This window comes from Diprion similis, chromosome 6 (assembly GCF_021155765.1).
Source record: "Diprion similis isolate iyDipSimi1 chromosome 6, iyDipSimi1.1, whole genome shotgun sequence".
NCBI lineage: Eukaryota > Metazoa > Arthropoda > Insecta > Hymenoptera > Diprionidae > Diprion > Diprion similis.
This window is the reverse complement of record NC_060110.1, coordinates 9504624-9519218: the sequence shown is the minus strand read 5'-3', so window position 1 is coordinate 9519218 and position 14595 is coordinate 9504624. Positions and strand designations below refer to the sequence as shown.

The following is a 14595-nucleotide window of genomic DNA, read 5'->3' as shown; positions in this document are numbered from 1 at the left end:
GTAAGGCTACTTATTTCATTTAGATTCAAAAAAACTTTCAGAACAAATCAGGGTTCGACTATCGAATTATATAGCGCAGAATATAATTCATTTTGATAGTGCTGAGAACGCAAAAAGGTGTACAACAAAATCTCACAGTAGCCGTAGTTGAAACGAATCTGTAATTAACTTATACTTATAACTTGTGTGTATGCACATCGAGCACATAATTGCAGATACGTTGACGTGACGCAATACAATGCACATGAAAAATTCTACCTCTAGCTGTGAGTGTTCAGTGTTATTAAAGAATTGATATACCATCTACAAAAGCCTGCATAAGGTCTCCGTTTTCATATAAGACTATGTAACACAATCTTGATCTGCTTCAGCTATCCTGACTACGGAAAGTTAAAACGAATCGTGACTCGAGAATGACGCGCTTGAAACTAATCTCTGCAAAATCAAGGAAGCTTGCGGTTCTAGATTGTACATACGGATCGAACAGAGTTGCAAAAATTAAAAACTATCAAAAATCGACACGCCTCAATGAACCAAACTACTAATTGCCAATTGCGACGTAGATTCCGATCACTCGAAATGTATGAAGTCCAGACCAAAGAGGCAACTCGGAATACGTCTAAACCGAGAGCAATTGACGATACCAAGGACATCGAAATGATCGAACTTGTGTGAAAATTGATGATGGAAACGAGCGTATCAAATCCAAGAGTTGAAGGTGATCAAAAATAAAAAACGTGTTATCAGAATATTATGCCATTCTTTCGCATCCCTTTCACTTCCCCGATTTATTTATACGTACCTATTTAACCGTCTTTTGGACCCATTTACCTCTGTCCGGATAAGTATCTAAACACGTTTCATGAATGTACATGAATGTATGATACACGGACGATAATTTGAATGTATTTACGTCAGGTGTATTACTGGAATTAAAATTATGCTTATTGTTTCAATTCTGAGAACCGGATGCGCTGAGATTACAAATCAGTTTTATTCACACGGAAAAAGATAATTATCGAAAAAGAAAAATCATTCCAGAAGTTGATGATCGCTTGCTATCATGGCAGTATAAATTAAAAATTTTTTTTTTATAAAGCGCATCATAGATTCCTGTACATACGTAATTCGTAAATTTTCTATGAACACGAATGATATCACAGAATGTTAATTACAGGCATCGTCCAAGATGCCACTTCAGAACTCGAACCGTTCACGCAGTGCAATTAGCATAGATCGAAATTGGTTGGAATTAGTAGAGCAATAAAAATAGTTCCGTACTTAAAAAGTATTATAAAAGTTCAGATCGTACACAGGATATAAGTATAACATAGGTACAAATTTGCTAATTTAAACCTAATTAATTCGATTTAAAAATGTGTGAAATGTATTTTGAGCATTTCGGCACCAAACTGCAATGACACGTCAATCATTGCTGAGAAAAAATGTACTAGTATAAATATTTTAATTGTAAATAGTTGAAATATTTGACTGAAGTATAAATATATAACCCGGCGGGTTCAATATTGTGACCTTTGAAACGAAAAGTTACATGGTAACTTTGTTGAATCAACAAACTTTGTTAATACAATTCAATGAAAAGATACGTTTCATTCGTTTCTATTACTTACCAAATAAAGCGCCGATTTTTTTTTGTTTATCCCAAAAAGAGATCAAGTCAAGGTACGAAATGAGGAAATTTGTGTGCGAATAGGTAAAGTCAATTTTCTGTTATATACGGCCTTCTTTGAATTGCATTGCTGTTGTTGTCGCCATGCATAGAATCCGATTCATTGAGTTGCTGCCCCTCGAGATGATCCCTCGCACGTGCAGCTTCTCTTTTTATAATTAGTTCCTCCGCCAGAAAAGCTTCACGTTTTATGCGCGCACGTAATTTTCGGGGAGTGCCAGACAGGCACCACTGCACACTCATCGTCAGTAAACCGACAACGTTCTATCGCAACATAATAATTAAAAATTACAATCCTTCGTCATCCATAATTGGAGGATCATTCGCTGCTCGATGGTAATAATATAATGAAAAATGAACGATGGTAAATTTTTTTGCTCGATAAATATTACGACGATTTCATTTTTAATAATAATATTCTTCTCGAAATTTTGAAATCAACGTTGAAATTGCGGGAGTAAGTCGGTTCGATTTTGCGAGAAAAAGTATGGATGTCTTGATAAAGGTGAGTTGCTTAAAGAATATAAAAATAAAAAACTTGGGACTAGCAGTGAATAAAATGTGCAGTTTTTAGTAGAATCGTCTTGATTATAATTACCTGAAAGACGACGACAAATGCTAATCTTGCAGCCAGAATATGCCAGTAGATTGGAGGTCGTTTATACGACAGATCACCGAGACCGTAGGGGTTTCTGTACTCCGCATATCTACACACAGTAATATTTTCGAATTTGCTTTCCAATGGATGGGTTCCATTAACAAAATCGGCTGTTCTGAAGTAAGCAAGAGTATGGTTCAGGAATCCGTGGTCAGTCTTGTCCCGACTGACAACCATCATGTACACGAATCGCGGTATGTAGTTTGACGAAAATGCGATTATAAATGCCTGTAATAAAAATCACCCATAACTGAACAGTACTCGAGATTTATCGTTGAATATAGTGAAATAAAATGACAGCGAGGGATCCAAATGCGCAACAAAGTCTTTATACTTACGTTAGTAGTAACTGAAATGCGTGCAAGGGCGTCGAGGATACGAGCCCAAATTCCAATATCTCGTACACGTCGAGGTACTGGCCGTCTGTAATGTCGGAGGAATTTTGTTGCGTCTAAGCGCATCTCAAGGACGTTGTTAGCCAAAGCAAAAAATGGTGCCAGCGGAAACGCTGTGACGAAGATGGTTATGAACCCAAACTGGATTACCATTTCCAAATATTCGTCGTACAGGCCTCTTGAACCTGATAAAAACGAACGATTAACAAAAATTCATTAATCAAATGGACGTTACAATAATAATATTATTATTATTGTTCAGATATATGCCGATTTTTATTTAATTCCCTATAAGGGAAAACAGTATATATTTTTTCACAGCCGAAATAATATAAAATATAGGTAAATAACTTGATCACTTACCCCAATTGAGGAGTTTGAAGTCTCGGATCCATTGGTTTTTGGCAGGGATGGGATCTTTTTGTTTCAGGCCTGTGTGGATTCTGAATAAGGCCCATGATTTCATTATTACTGGCAAAATCATCTCTATTGCAGTAGAAAGCGCCTGTTTCCCAACCATTATAATTGCCAGTTGTATACTGAGCTCCATAAGACATCCTCCAGGGCTGCATTCTTCCTGTCTGATATAGTATTTAGGTATATGCAACTTCACAACAGCATACAAAATTCAGGGGAACATAATTCCTGAATGATATTTCAAAATTCAAACACGTACCTGTATCCTAATATTCGATTATACTTCTTGGGATATCCAACGAACTTGCCTTTCAAAAAAGCTATGTAAAATATGGAAGCGTAGTAGTTGACAAATTGAAAAAGGTATACTTTCAGTGTTAAGCTGTCGTCAAATTCTGCTTGAGTTCGTAAGAATTCCATTTCCGTTAAGTATACTGCTAGCCAATCGTATACGTAATTCAGTGCCAGGATACACACCTGCAGAATAATATTATAACTAGATAGATCAGGACCTTCAAAGAAGTAAGACCATGTAACACAAGGCTTAATGTTACGTATTTTTGCGACAATCTTAATTAGCGATAGATACTAGATAGATAGAACTCGTAACATTTACTGTTACAATTCTGATTTGTACATTTTCTCTTCATTATAAGTGTGAAGAAATTACCAAATTGAGAACAGCTGCGACGGCTGGCAGAGCGAGGGTCTTGTAGCTCGTAGAATCTACTTCATGACCGAAGAGTGAATTGCTCGTAATCATTGACATACGGTATAAAACTACTGCGAAAACTGCGGCAACGGCAGTACAAGTCAGCAGAAGAACAACAGAAAAGCTGAAGAACGTTGCTGGGACTCGTACCTTCCAGTAACTCACATGAGGCTCCATTTGACGCGTAACTGCATTCACCTGAGAAGCAATGGAGAGCGAATGACTGAAATGTGCAATGGGTGTGACAAAATTTGTAGATTTCAATGAAGTACTTGAACCCTTGATATACCTTTCGTTTTATTCTGAAGAATGTTGCTTTGGCAAGGAGAGACAGATATCCTGGTCGAGGGTGTTCCGACGACCGATCCCATTCGATTAATCCCCAGCGATGGCTTAGTTCTGCGGATCTTCGCTTCCACAATTCAAGGTACAAGGTAGTCCAAAATGACATAAAAACCGCAAATACCGGAGTAGCCGGATTATCAAACAAATAAGTTACTTTCGTTAGTAAACATGTCTCGTTCAGTCTCCAATAGTCACATGTTTTGTCGCACTGAGGACACATCACAATCTCACTGGCGTTTTCGTGACAAGCTTCTTCTGCCAACTCATTTGACTTTAAGGTAATCAATCCTGCATAAATATAACACCGAAAGTTAGAAGTAAGAATAAATATTGAACTTGCAACAAACTAAGAACAAGAATTAATCTTACCATAAAAGAAACATAATAATCCTGCTATACTGGCAGGAATAAGCATGTACGTATAAAAACCGAGCCACGCAAAGTAAATCGCGAAATTTACTCCAAAATAATCCGCGATGGCGTCCAGGGGTTGCAGTTTCACCCATTTACGCATGGAGCCCCATTCCTGATAGAGTAGTGATCTTTTGGATCCAGATTCCTTGTAGGTACCCTGGCGAAATATAATAATAATATTATTGATTGTGATTTGACCAGTTGTGGCAAAACTTATTTCAATAGTTAGTATCGACAGGTCGAATTCATTCTACAATTATACTTACATCATGCAGTGGATAAGCTGCGGAGTAAACTCCGGCAATCAATAGAGATTCAATACCCTCAGCTTGTCTGGCAAGAATAAAATCAACTACCATACATCGTACACTCCAAGGAAAAAAGTTGTCGGCATCAACATCAAATCTTGACAAACAGAAGAAAACATGAAAAATTATTGATGAAAAAGGACTTCTAGAATTCTTTTCATCGATGCAGCAGATATACCAGAATCAATTTCAATCATTTTAGCTTAACCCATGGAAAGTATTATTGAAATCTCATGTCGATCATAATTTTGAACAAAGAATCTCTGAGGTATGAAGAAAACAGTGATTGACTAGGCGCATTAGTTTTCATATGTACGCGATGTGCTGAAAGAAACTAATTTTAATATTGAACACTTACAAATATATTTTATCCTTAGAAAATTCAGTAGACAACTGATACTTCTTGGTAGGGAATTTAGCAGGATCCAAAGTTGCGAAATGAAAAACTTGTGCAAACCAAGTACGTGCATCATCGAATATGTCGGTAGGTTCTTGATTGGAAGCTCTTTCTTCAGGTGATAGTTTTATCGGCATACGGAGTTTCATAATGTCAGCATATCTGCAGAGCACCTCCTGTTGCAAGGTTTAGCATTTAAATTTTGAACTGTATTTGTTAACTTCACTAATCTACTGCTGCATAACAAATGACGTAGAAATAAAAATTACATAGGTCAACAAAAAAAAAAATTTTTTTTTTTGATTTTATACTTCATTAGATAATTTTTGATTCTGAACATCAAATAATAACTAAAATCATCACTTATTACTTATGAAGTTTGCTTTTGACTATTTACGTTGATAAATAAGTCCTTCAGTTTTTAGTTAATAGCTATAATATGGGTGCCTACTCAGAAGAACAAGGAAAATGTTTTCACTGAGATGTGATGGACTTTGAATGACGTTATCAGGTGCAGTTTAATGAGAGTATGATCGGATATGACGTTTGGGGTTTGATACGAGAAAGCCCACAGAAACATAGAAGAAGTGCGAAAAATATTAATTTTATCAATTATTTTACATTTGTAGATTATTACTAATTACATTATTTTTGAATAAAAGTGATTTAAATGCGAAACTAAAGTTTGTTTAATTGTTATTTACAACAAATATTTGAAAAAATAGGTCAATTTTCTTAAAATCAGAAATATCTTTCTGTTTTCTACAAAAGCAAACACTATCTATAACGAAAATTTTTTCGTTCATTAGTTACATGGGAGAAATCAAACTTTGACATCTAGAACACAGACTCAAAATTCATGTTGACCAGTAAGAATGGATGGTTGCGTATTAGCGTTAGTCACTTACAAGTTGAAGCCAGGTGTTAACAACTAAATCCTTGAATTTCTTAAGTATAGACATAGCGAGTCATGCAAAGTAGTAGCTATATTATATGAGTTAAATTGATATATGTAATGAATGAATCAAATTTGAGAATACCTGAGTAGTAAAAATCTTGACGAAACTTAAATTTTGCTCGTGCTCATATTCTAGGCGTAGACCTTGATCTCGCAAATTCTGCTCAAAGACTTCTCTTCGCTGAGCGTGCGATGTGTTATTAGCCACATATGTGAGCACAAAGTCAGGAACATCTGTTCTGTCATTATTTGGCAAATCAATTTCCTGCAAGCAGAATAACGAACTGTGAATCAATCTTATCCTTAATTAGAACAGTTTGAAAAACTTTTCAATACAAAATGATTTTATTATAGGTGAAAGTGAAGATTGTAAAAAAAATTTCTCTATATTTCAGTATTCAAGTGTTTTACTTGCTTTCTTATCATTGAAGACAATATTATAACTCACCAATGGTACGGACCGGTTTTGCTGCTCAAGAGCAATCATTTTTTGGCTTGCATCCCATCCAACTTCATCCATCCCCTGATATCGGGGCTGGCCATTGAGGCATAGGTCCATATTTTCGACAATTCTATGAAAATATACATACAGTTAGAAACAAGGAAAGCGAAGAGCGAAACACATGACATGTAGCATCAAATTAATAAAATGTATGATAAGAGTATGACAAGAATGGCGTTATTCGAAGCAAAATTTGATGGCATGGAAAATATAATACGTCATTTTGTTGGCACTAACAATATCTGCATTTCAGTAGACAGTTTTTGGACATTAAATATTGGATCTCCTGCTGGTGAGTATGGACTTAGGGTGTAAATGAAAATACTTAGGTCAACTGAAGGTATCAGATGGTCAAATATGAATGGATTTCAATGACGCTGAAACTAGCAGGTAATAGTCAGCAGGTAACACAGGTGGAAGGGTTTCACGGGATGACCAAATGATGAAACTTGTAAGGATTATTCAGGGAACTCCTTCGAATATATTCCTTGATATCTAATCGTTTGCTCATTCCCAAAAGCCTTGCAATCGTATTACCTGCTGGATATTACCTGCTAGTTTCAGTGTCATGGACTTGAAATGTGACTCTGACTTTTCAATATGGTTTGATTACGAAATTGTTGATAATTCTAAGTGCCAGACTAGCAAATACTTAAGATGTATATACTTTGTTCTATTTTCTCTTTGCTTGAAGAAGTATGGAATACAGAATTTTTGGCACATTCAGGGTATCTAGTAGAAATTACACTTCAATTTCCAGACAACAGATTTTGCATATATATAAGAATAGTGATTTGTTTTTAATTACAAGATTCAGATATGTTTTGGTGATTAAAATCACCGCCGTTGAACAATTGAATACTGTTTTACTGAATGATACAAATTATTTTAAGCCACCTTTTCTTTTTTTGGAATTCGGTACAAACAAAGAGGCTAAAATTAATTCATGCAACCAAAATTACACTGCAGATATGAGATGACAAGAAGCATTGTTGATGGAACAAAGCAGTACTATGTTGAAAATAAATAAAATGCATCTTAGATCGGTAAATAGTAAAACCTAAAATTAAACTACGGCTCATTCATTCTAGCAGCTCCCGGGCAATCTTGCTTTCTCGGTTATGTGTGAAAACTCGATATCCTAGCGTTAAACTTGATAACAAAAAATTACATGCGTTGCCTTTAGCGTTTTAATCTCATTGATATTTAGATTGAAAAAATAAATGTGTTAATGTGATAAATCTACACTAAAATGCATCATAATATGTGAACGGTGATACCACTGATTAATATAAATGAAATGCAACTAACCATCGAGAAACCTAAATGATTCATATCAAGATCCAACATAGCAGCGGCAGCGAATGACATTGCAACAGAAGAGCGATCCTGTATGTCCTTATATTTTGTAGGTTAGAAAGATCAATCACGGCCCAACCCAGGAAGCGATTTATATGCAATTGAAAAATGTTAAAGTTAGCCTGTAAATATGACATAAGTATGAAAATACAAACCAGCTTATGTATAGAATTTAAATTAAATCTATCGTACTCACAAATAAATAATTTCGTTGTTTATTAGGTATAATTGGTATCAGTGACTAGAAATTTGGTTAAGCGTGATTTAATCCACACTATCACATATTTGTCACTTGCTCGTATCACATGTTCGACTCCTGCCGAATGAATTTCTCTTCCTTTCTACCCGTCAACGGCTCCTTGGTAACTTTAATACAGACTAAACGTGACCAAATTTTCCAATGTCAATTCGCCGAGTAGCTTTTACGGCCGAGAATGCGTCACCGACAGCTTCAGTCACAAGGCGATGACGTCGCTTCAATTAGTCTTCAAATTTAAATGTGTTGCCGAGCGACTCGAGCGAGCATATATCCTTTGGGAACTCCTGACCAACTTTCAAAACCTACGTGTATTGGCCACCTTTGTTTACCGTAGTAATTAGACACTGCAGCGCGTTATCAGATTCATATCACACACAACGGCCCGAGCTCCGATCTTGGTTCTTGATATTCAATCCCGCTTGTTACACGCTGCAGAGTGTCGCAACGCGGTCACGTGACTCAAAACAGCTGTCGAAGCTGTGGAATGGGAATTGTGATTCATCATTCACATTCGAAATCATGATCATCGAATTTCCGTAGAAGCTAGGAATAGTCCGAGGAAGAAGCTAGTTACAGATGCACGATTTTTCCAGGCCCGCAGTGTAAACGAGGACAACTTTTACGGTTGTTGGAGAAAAAATTTTTTGAAACAAAAGACGACGATTTGTTCGAGTACACAAATGCGCGGGACGAAAAATATTTGAATCTCCAGCAAACGAATTGTACGATAAGCGTATAGGCAAAAATCAAATTGTTATCGGATAATTGATGGACAATTAGCATACTAGAATATTTAAATATTCCGAAAACTGATTTATGTACATTGATTACCCCGTATATTTGTATTACAAAGAAAAGACATGGTTTATTGCACGGAGATATAGCTTTTGGCTTGATATATTTCGACCGGACGTAGAGATGATTGACTTTATTATCAGTATAGATATAAACTATTTCAAAATAGTTACAATTTGCAATAAAAACATTAGCTTATTGTTAACTGATAAATGTATCATACCATACATGGTACGATAATTATACTTTATGTTGTAAATACATATAAATATAAACTGCATTTGTACTACAGCTTACGAAGAATCAATAAAATATTGAAAAAATAAAGAACTTGCAAGCTATTCTACTGAAAAATGAAATAAAAAGTTTGCGCAAGTCGCATTTTTCCCACGATTTTGATGTTCAAATAATATCCAACTAGTTTTAACGAATAAGAATGTTATCGCTTGTTTCATTTCTGTTTACGTTATAAAATTACAATAAACTACATGCTATAAATATTGGTATTACTCAATCTATCTATTACAATTCATTTCCTAGAGCCAAAACAAGATTTGGATCAGAGGTACTTTGATTTACATAGGCGTATAAAATAAAAAATATTTCTTGATTGGCTCCATTGGTTTCAATATTCAAATCAGGTAGCCTCAAACAATCTAATACCACTATTAGGTGTACATTATATTCTAGAGATAATATTATGCTATAGAAAATAATCAGTTTATGGAAATGCGCGTCTCAGAGTTCGACTTACCGAATAACATATACTATTACGAAACTATCTTCGATTCACGGCAAGCTTACACAGTAAGAAAATACTCGCTGTCCTTGTTTATTTCCGAGCGTCGTTATTGCTGTGCTTGGCCCATTTTATACACATCGTGATAAGCGTTACGTATTAACGCATATGGAAAACAGCTCTCCAATAAATCCATGGTTAGAAATGGTGATTCTTGAACGATCTGATCCAGAAGAAGGTACACAGATTCTCTATTCTTTGTTGCCTCTTTGTCTGCCTCCTGCCCTAATCTCAAAAGACTGGACGATGCTAGCGCCAAAAACTCCTTCATTCTGTCTTCAATATCGTTTTGACCGCATATCGTGAATAATGCACCGAATATATTGTTTATGGCAGTGGCCATGCAATGTATGTTGTTAGAATGCCCCTCCAACGAGGCCCTATAGAACGAATTTTCATTCCGAGCTAATTTTGGAATGGAAACAGCGACAAATACCATTAACAAACAGACTAAAAGATGCTCGTCCTCATCTGCCTCAGCTTTTTGACTCCTCAAAGCCGCTGCTAAGGTTGGATCAACTTTGCATGTCAGCCCTGCAGCAGATGTCATTTCGGAAACAATCCTCATCGGATCGCCCGAAGGCAAGTGGTGCCGAAAGTCTAGTATAGAACTGAGCAAAAATGGAATCCGCTCCTCTAAAACGTCAACCAAAGCTGCCTGGGCTAATTGTCTGAAGCTCAAAATCACCCCAACTATTGTAACCCTTTGGAGAACATTGTCGACTTGCTGTAGCCTTTTGAATTGTTCCTTCATCACTTCAGGCTTATCAAAGTTCGTTCTCAGTGCAACTAAAACGTCCTTATTACCAGCTACTAATTTTTTCAGCTCTTGCACCTGACTCGCGATGTGCCACATCAGTGTTTCGTTCAACATTTTCATACCGTAAGGTCCAATCAGTTCAGCAAGAGCCCTGAGTTCGTTAATATCAGAAAATTCCTCCGCGTTAAAGGGAATCGCACTCTCGGCAGTCAAGCTGACAAATGCTCTTTGATTTCCCGAATAGCAAATGTTCCCTGCGCTTACTCGTCTCAATAGCACTTCGGAGTACCACTGCATGTACAACGAAGCTATAGTTTTGTCTCCATGGCTATCGAGCTGTTGAGTTTGTTGCAGCAAGGCATTATTAAAAACTCTAGTTATATCAATGTGAACATAGTTTTCGACAGTTTGCAATACGTTCATGTAAGCTCTAACGCTGACAAATAACTCTGATGGTTTAGCAATGACGCTAGTATCCGGATTGAACATCACCATACCAACTAAAGCTTTAGCGAATCGTGTTTCCAAATGTTGATGCAAGTACTCCCTAGGAGCAAATGTGTATTCCCAGACATTAATGGTGGGGCAAGAATTTATTGCGAAACACAATTCTGTCAGAGCCATGTGAAGTTTGTCCATTGTTGTAAGGTCTTCTCGCGTTTTTCTGTAGCTTTCAATACCAGGTTTATGAATCTCGTACATATTCTTTTTGTTTTTATCCTTTTTCTTGCGATTCACTACTTGAGATATTTGGGCTGCGCAGTGCTTAGGCAAAAGCTTATCTGACATTGTACACTGCTCGTCACAAATTATGGTTATTATATTTTTAGCCTCTTTAGCCATTTCATCCAAAAACATGTTAACAACAGACAGACTTCTTTCTCTGATATGATGACGTTCTTCCGGGCAAAGTTCATGCGTGCAGCTTTGGAAATGGCTACACATCAATGGAAATGCAACAATGTATCGATTCTGGGCGGGAAATTCTAAACACATGTGAAATTGATCTTCGAATATCTTGCTGTAAAAGCAAAATATCGAGAGATCGGAAGTTTCCACCAACATTTCGTCCAAATTGTCAACCATTTTTGTGTGGAAAATAATGCCGTCCATAAACGAAGCCAATTCCCTGTTATCCGCGAGATTCATATTGCACTTTGCAACCGACATATAAGCCTGCAATCTAAACCAGTCAAGTCTGAATGCACGAAAATCAAACAACTCGTTATCCTCGACCTGTTTTACTGTTAAACTTGCAATCGAAGTGCACATGTCGCTCAGAATGGCTCCTTCGTCCACTGGAGATAAAGGTAAATTTTGTATCATTTGATGTAGAGCGGGTGCGTCAAATCCGGACAAAAATTGAACGTAATATCGTTGTAGGACTTGGGAATACTTTCTAACTAGAGCGCGTAATTCCTCGCAGTGAAACAGCAGTTCAGGCAGCTGTCTGTCAACGAGGTCATCGCCTCCGCGACCCTTTCCTTTCCCTTGGATAGGCGGATTGTCGCCATGCCTCAAGAGCCACAGCACTTCGTCTCGAGCGTGAGATAATCCCATGAAGACTAGCAGCGCTTTTGGCCCTAAGAGCCCTGGATGATCGGACAATATCAGCCCCAACTCCTTCAGGGCTGTTCTTAAAAATTTTCGTCTCTCTCGATGCCTGTGTCCAGCTTTCTGAATGGCTTGACTGTAGCAGTCCTTTACTTCAGATACTCTCTTGCTGTATCCTTTCATGCTCTCAAAGAACGACTGAATGTATTGGTGGATGTAAATGACTTCGTCCCTAAACAGAGCTAAAACCCATCCTGATTCGAGAGCGGTGGTCCATAGCTTACTGGGTTGCTCCTGGTTAAGGACCGTGTGACACAGAGTGAAACCAAGGACAACCCATCTCTCTAATCTATCCAAGCTCAACGTTTCACAGGACATCGTGTCCGTAATGGCAGCTTTAAGCAGCTGTCCTGGACTTCCGACGAGGCTGAGTTTCTTGTCAGCTCTCCATGTGTCTGCCGATAAATTTCTTCCAGGGTAAATTGGCCACAGCGACATCAGCGCATTTATCAGTAATTTACCATGCGGTACAAACTCCTCGGATAATTTCTTAAGAGGCGCATCATAGTCCATGATCATCTGGCCTAGTCTCGGAAAGCTGGGATCTGACTGACTGTGGACCATCTCATGGGCCGCGTTGAATAGGCCTAAAACAGCTTTTCGATCCTCGACTCTGGACAGAAGTATCATCAGACTTACATAGGTGATGACCAGGTCCAGGTAGCCCTTTGTCACGTCAAAATTTATCGTTATATCCATATGAACTCCGCAGGCATCCATCGTAGTCAGCAATTCACAGACGTTGTCTTTGAAGTCGAGGAGGTCAACGAAGGTGTAGTAGTAGAGGGACAGAGACTTGATAATCTCGTTGCGGAGGTTCGTTATCGCAGCCAGACCCTTGATGTCGATGTTGGGAAATCTTCGGATGATGTATTTAATCGCAGACTCCAATGTTTTGTCGGACAGAAACCCAGGCTTGGATTTGGCATCGCCGCATGCTTTTTTAATGTTGTAAATACGAGTGAGCATTCCAGTGCCTCGGTCGTTCAATATCGCCAGCTTTTCAGCCAGTTTCTGCTGGCTTGGTATAATTGGTCGCGCCATTTTCGTGGCCTGGTTGTCGAAGAACAGCGACGAATCAGTAGAATCTCCTCATAATTTATTGGACCAAGTGTCAACTCTGTTTCCGGATGACAGGAGACCCCACCCAGGGGTAGCCTCTAGGCTTGACAGGATTTCCAACGTAATTTCGGCGCACAGCGATATCTGAAATATAACTTATCGATTATACTGACTCGAGCGAGTTTCTCTAACCGTGGTATAACGAGGTGAAATGTTTTCTTACCAAATTTATCATTTCATTGTAACAGTTTTACAAAATTATCAACACCCACTACACATCGATGTGTAAACTTACTCACCACTTGAAGTTATCGCTCTTGCACTCAGCTGCGGCGCTCTCTGGTTCACTGCATCCAACTGCTGTCTGGGGAAATATTCCTCACTAGGTCTCTCAATCCCGCGGAAGCGGTCGGTATGAATCGCCTTTACCGACGGAGCTAACTAGCAGACCATATATCCATATCGAATACGGTGATGCAAACATTTTGAAAATAAAACCTTCACGCCTCAAAAGTGCACTATGCAATTCCATAATATAAACTTTCATATGTATTGTTATCTTATCGTGGATATACTAAATTTTTACGTATTTTCCACCTTACCAACCTACAGTGGAATAGTATACGCCTGAGCATAGGCAATTGACATTACTTCCACATTTTCGTAATCAGAAGTTTGTCTTGTAACTCGACGCGAGTCTATGCGTCATGAGCAGAGCTTGTAATTATTAATTGTTTACTTTCGTGAAGAATTATTGAGTGGGTTTTAATTACTAACGTACATATGGCACTACTGCCGTTGACTCTTTCGTTTCTAACTGGTCTTTAAAGACTCGTGGCGTGTAGCAGTTCCCTGTTATACAGAAGGATCTTCTATCCAGTTGTTCCGCCACGCCGCGCGTCGAAATTCTCGCCAAAAATCCAAAGGGGTAAGCTTCAATTTTTTAATCATTTTCGGAGCCGAAAATTTGCCGTCTTGGAATCGATTCGTATAACCATCTCTAGAGTAATTCGACCCCCAGAAACTCAGAAAACACATGAAAAATAGCGTCAGACCAACAGCAGAAAAATGATGATGAAATGTTGTTTTTAAAAACATTACATTTGCTTTTCACTATTCAGATGTGTCTTGATCTGACTGTGACTTTCTGT

The 14595-nt window shown here is 37.8% G+C and overlaps 2 protein-coding genes across 6 annotated transcripts; both read right to left on the bottom strand.

Moving 5' to 3' along the window:
* Positions 1-1273: 1273 nt before the first annotated feature.
* LOC124407003 (anoctamin-3-like) lies at positions 1274-8515 on the bottom strand. Of its 3 annotated transcripts, none has more exons than XM_046882768.1 (13): positions 8352-8515; positions 6743-6866; positions 6377-6559; positions 5298-5512; positions 4898-5036; positions 4587-4788; positions 4162-4505; positions 3831-4070; positions 3420-3637; positions 3107-3324; positions 2687-2928; positions 2289-2576; positions 1274-1954 (listed from the first exon to the last, which is right to left on the bottom strand). In XM_046882768.1, exons 2-13 carry the CDS (start codon positions 6851-6853, stop codon positions 1721-1723), a joined length of 2634 nt encoding a protein of 877 aa, XP_046738724.1. In that variant the 5' UTR covers positions 6854-6866; positions 8352-8515; the 3' UTR covers positions 1274-1720. The 3 variants fall into 3 exon arrangements, with proteins under 3 accessions (XP_046738724.1, XP_046738725.1, XP_046738726.1); XM_046882769.1 differs by lacking the exon at positions 8352-8515 and adding an exon at positions 8108-8275; XM_046882770.1 differs by lacking the exon at positions 1274-1954 and having other exon boundaries at positions 2362-2598.
* Positions 8516-9128: 613 nt separating this feature from the next.
* LOC124406880 (membrane-associated protein Hem) lies at positions 9129-13840 on the bottom strand. 3 transcript variants are annotated; one of them, XM_046882539.1, is made up of 2 exons: positions 13744-13840; positions 9129-13588 (listed from the first exon to the last, which is right to left on the bottom strand). In XM_046882539.1, exon 2 carries the CDS (start codon positions 13424-13426, stop codon positions 10058-10060), a length of 3369 nt encoding a protein of 1122 aa, XP_046738495.1. In that variant the 5' UTR covers positions 13427-13588; positions 13744-13840; the 3' UTR covers positions 9129-10057. The 3 variants fall into 3 exon arrangements, with proteins under 3 accessions (XP_046738495.1, XP_046738494.1, XP_046738496.1); XM_046882538.1 differs by having other exon boundaries at positions 13668-13773; XM_046882540.1 differs by having other exon boundaries at positions 9129-13599; positions 13668-13766.
* Positions 13841-14595: the final 755 nt, after the last annotated feature.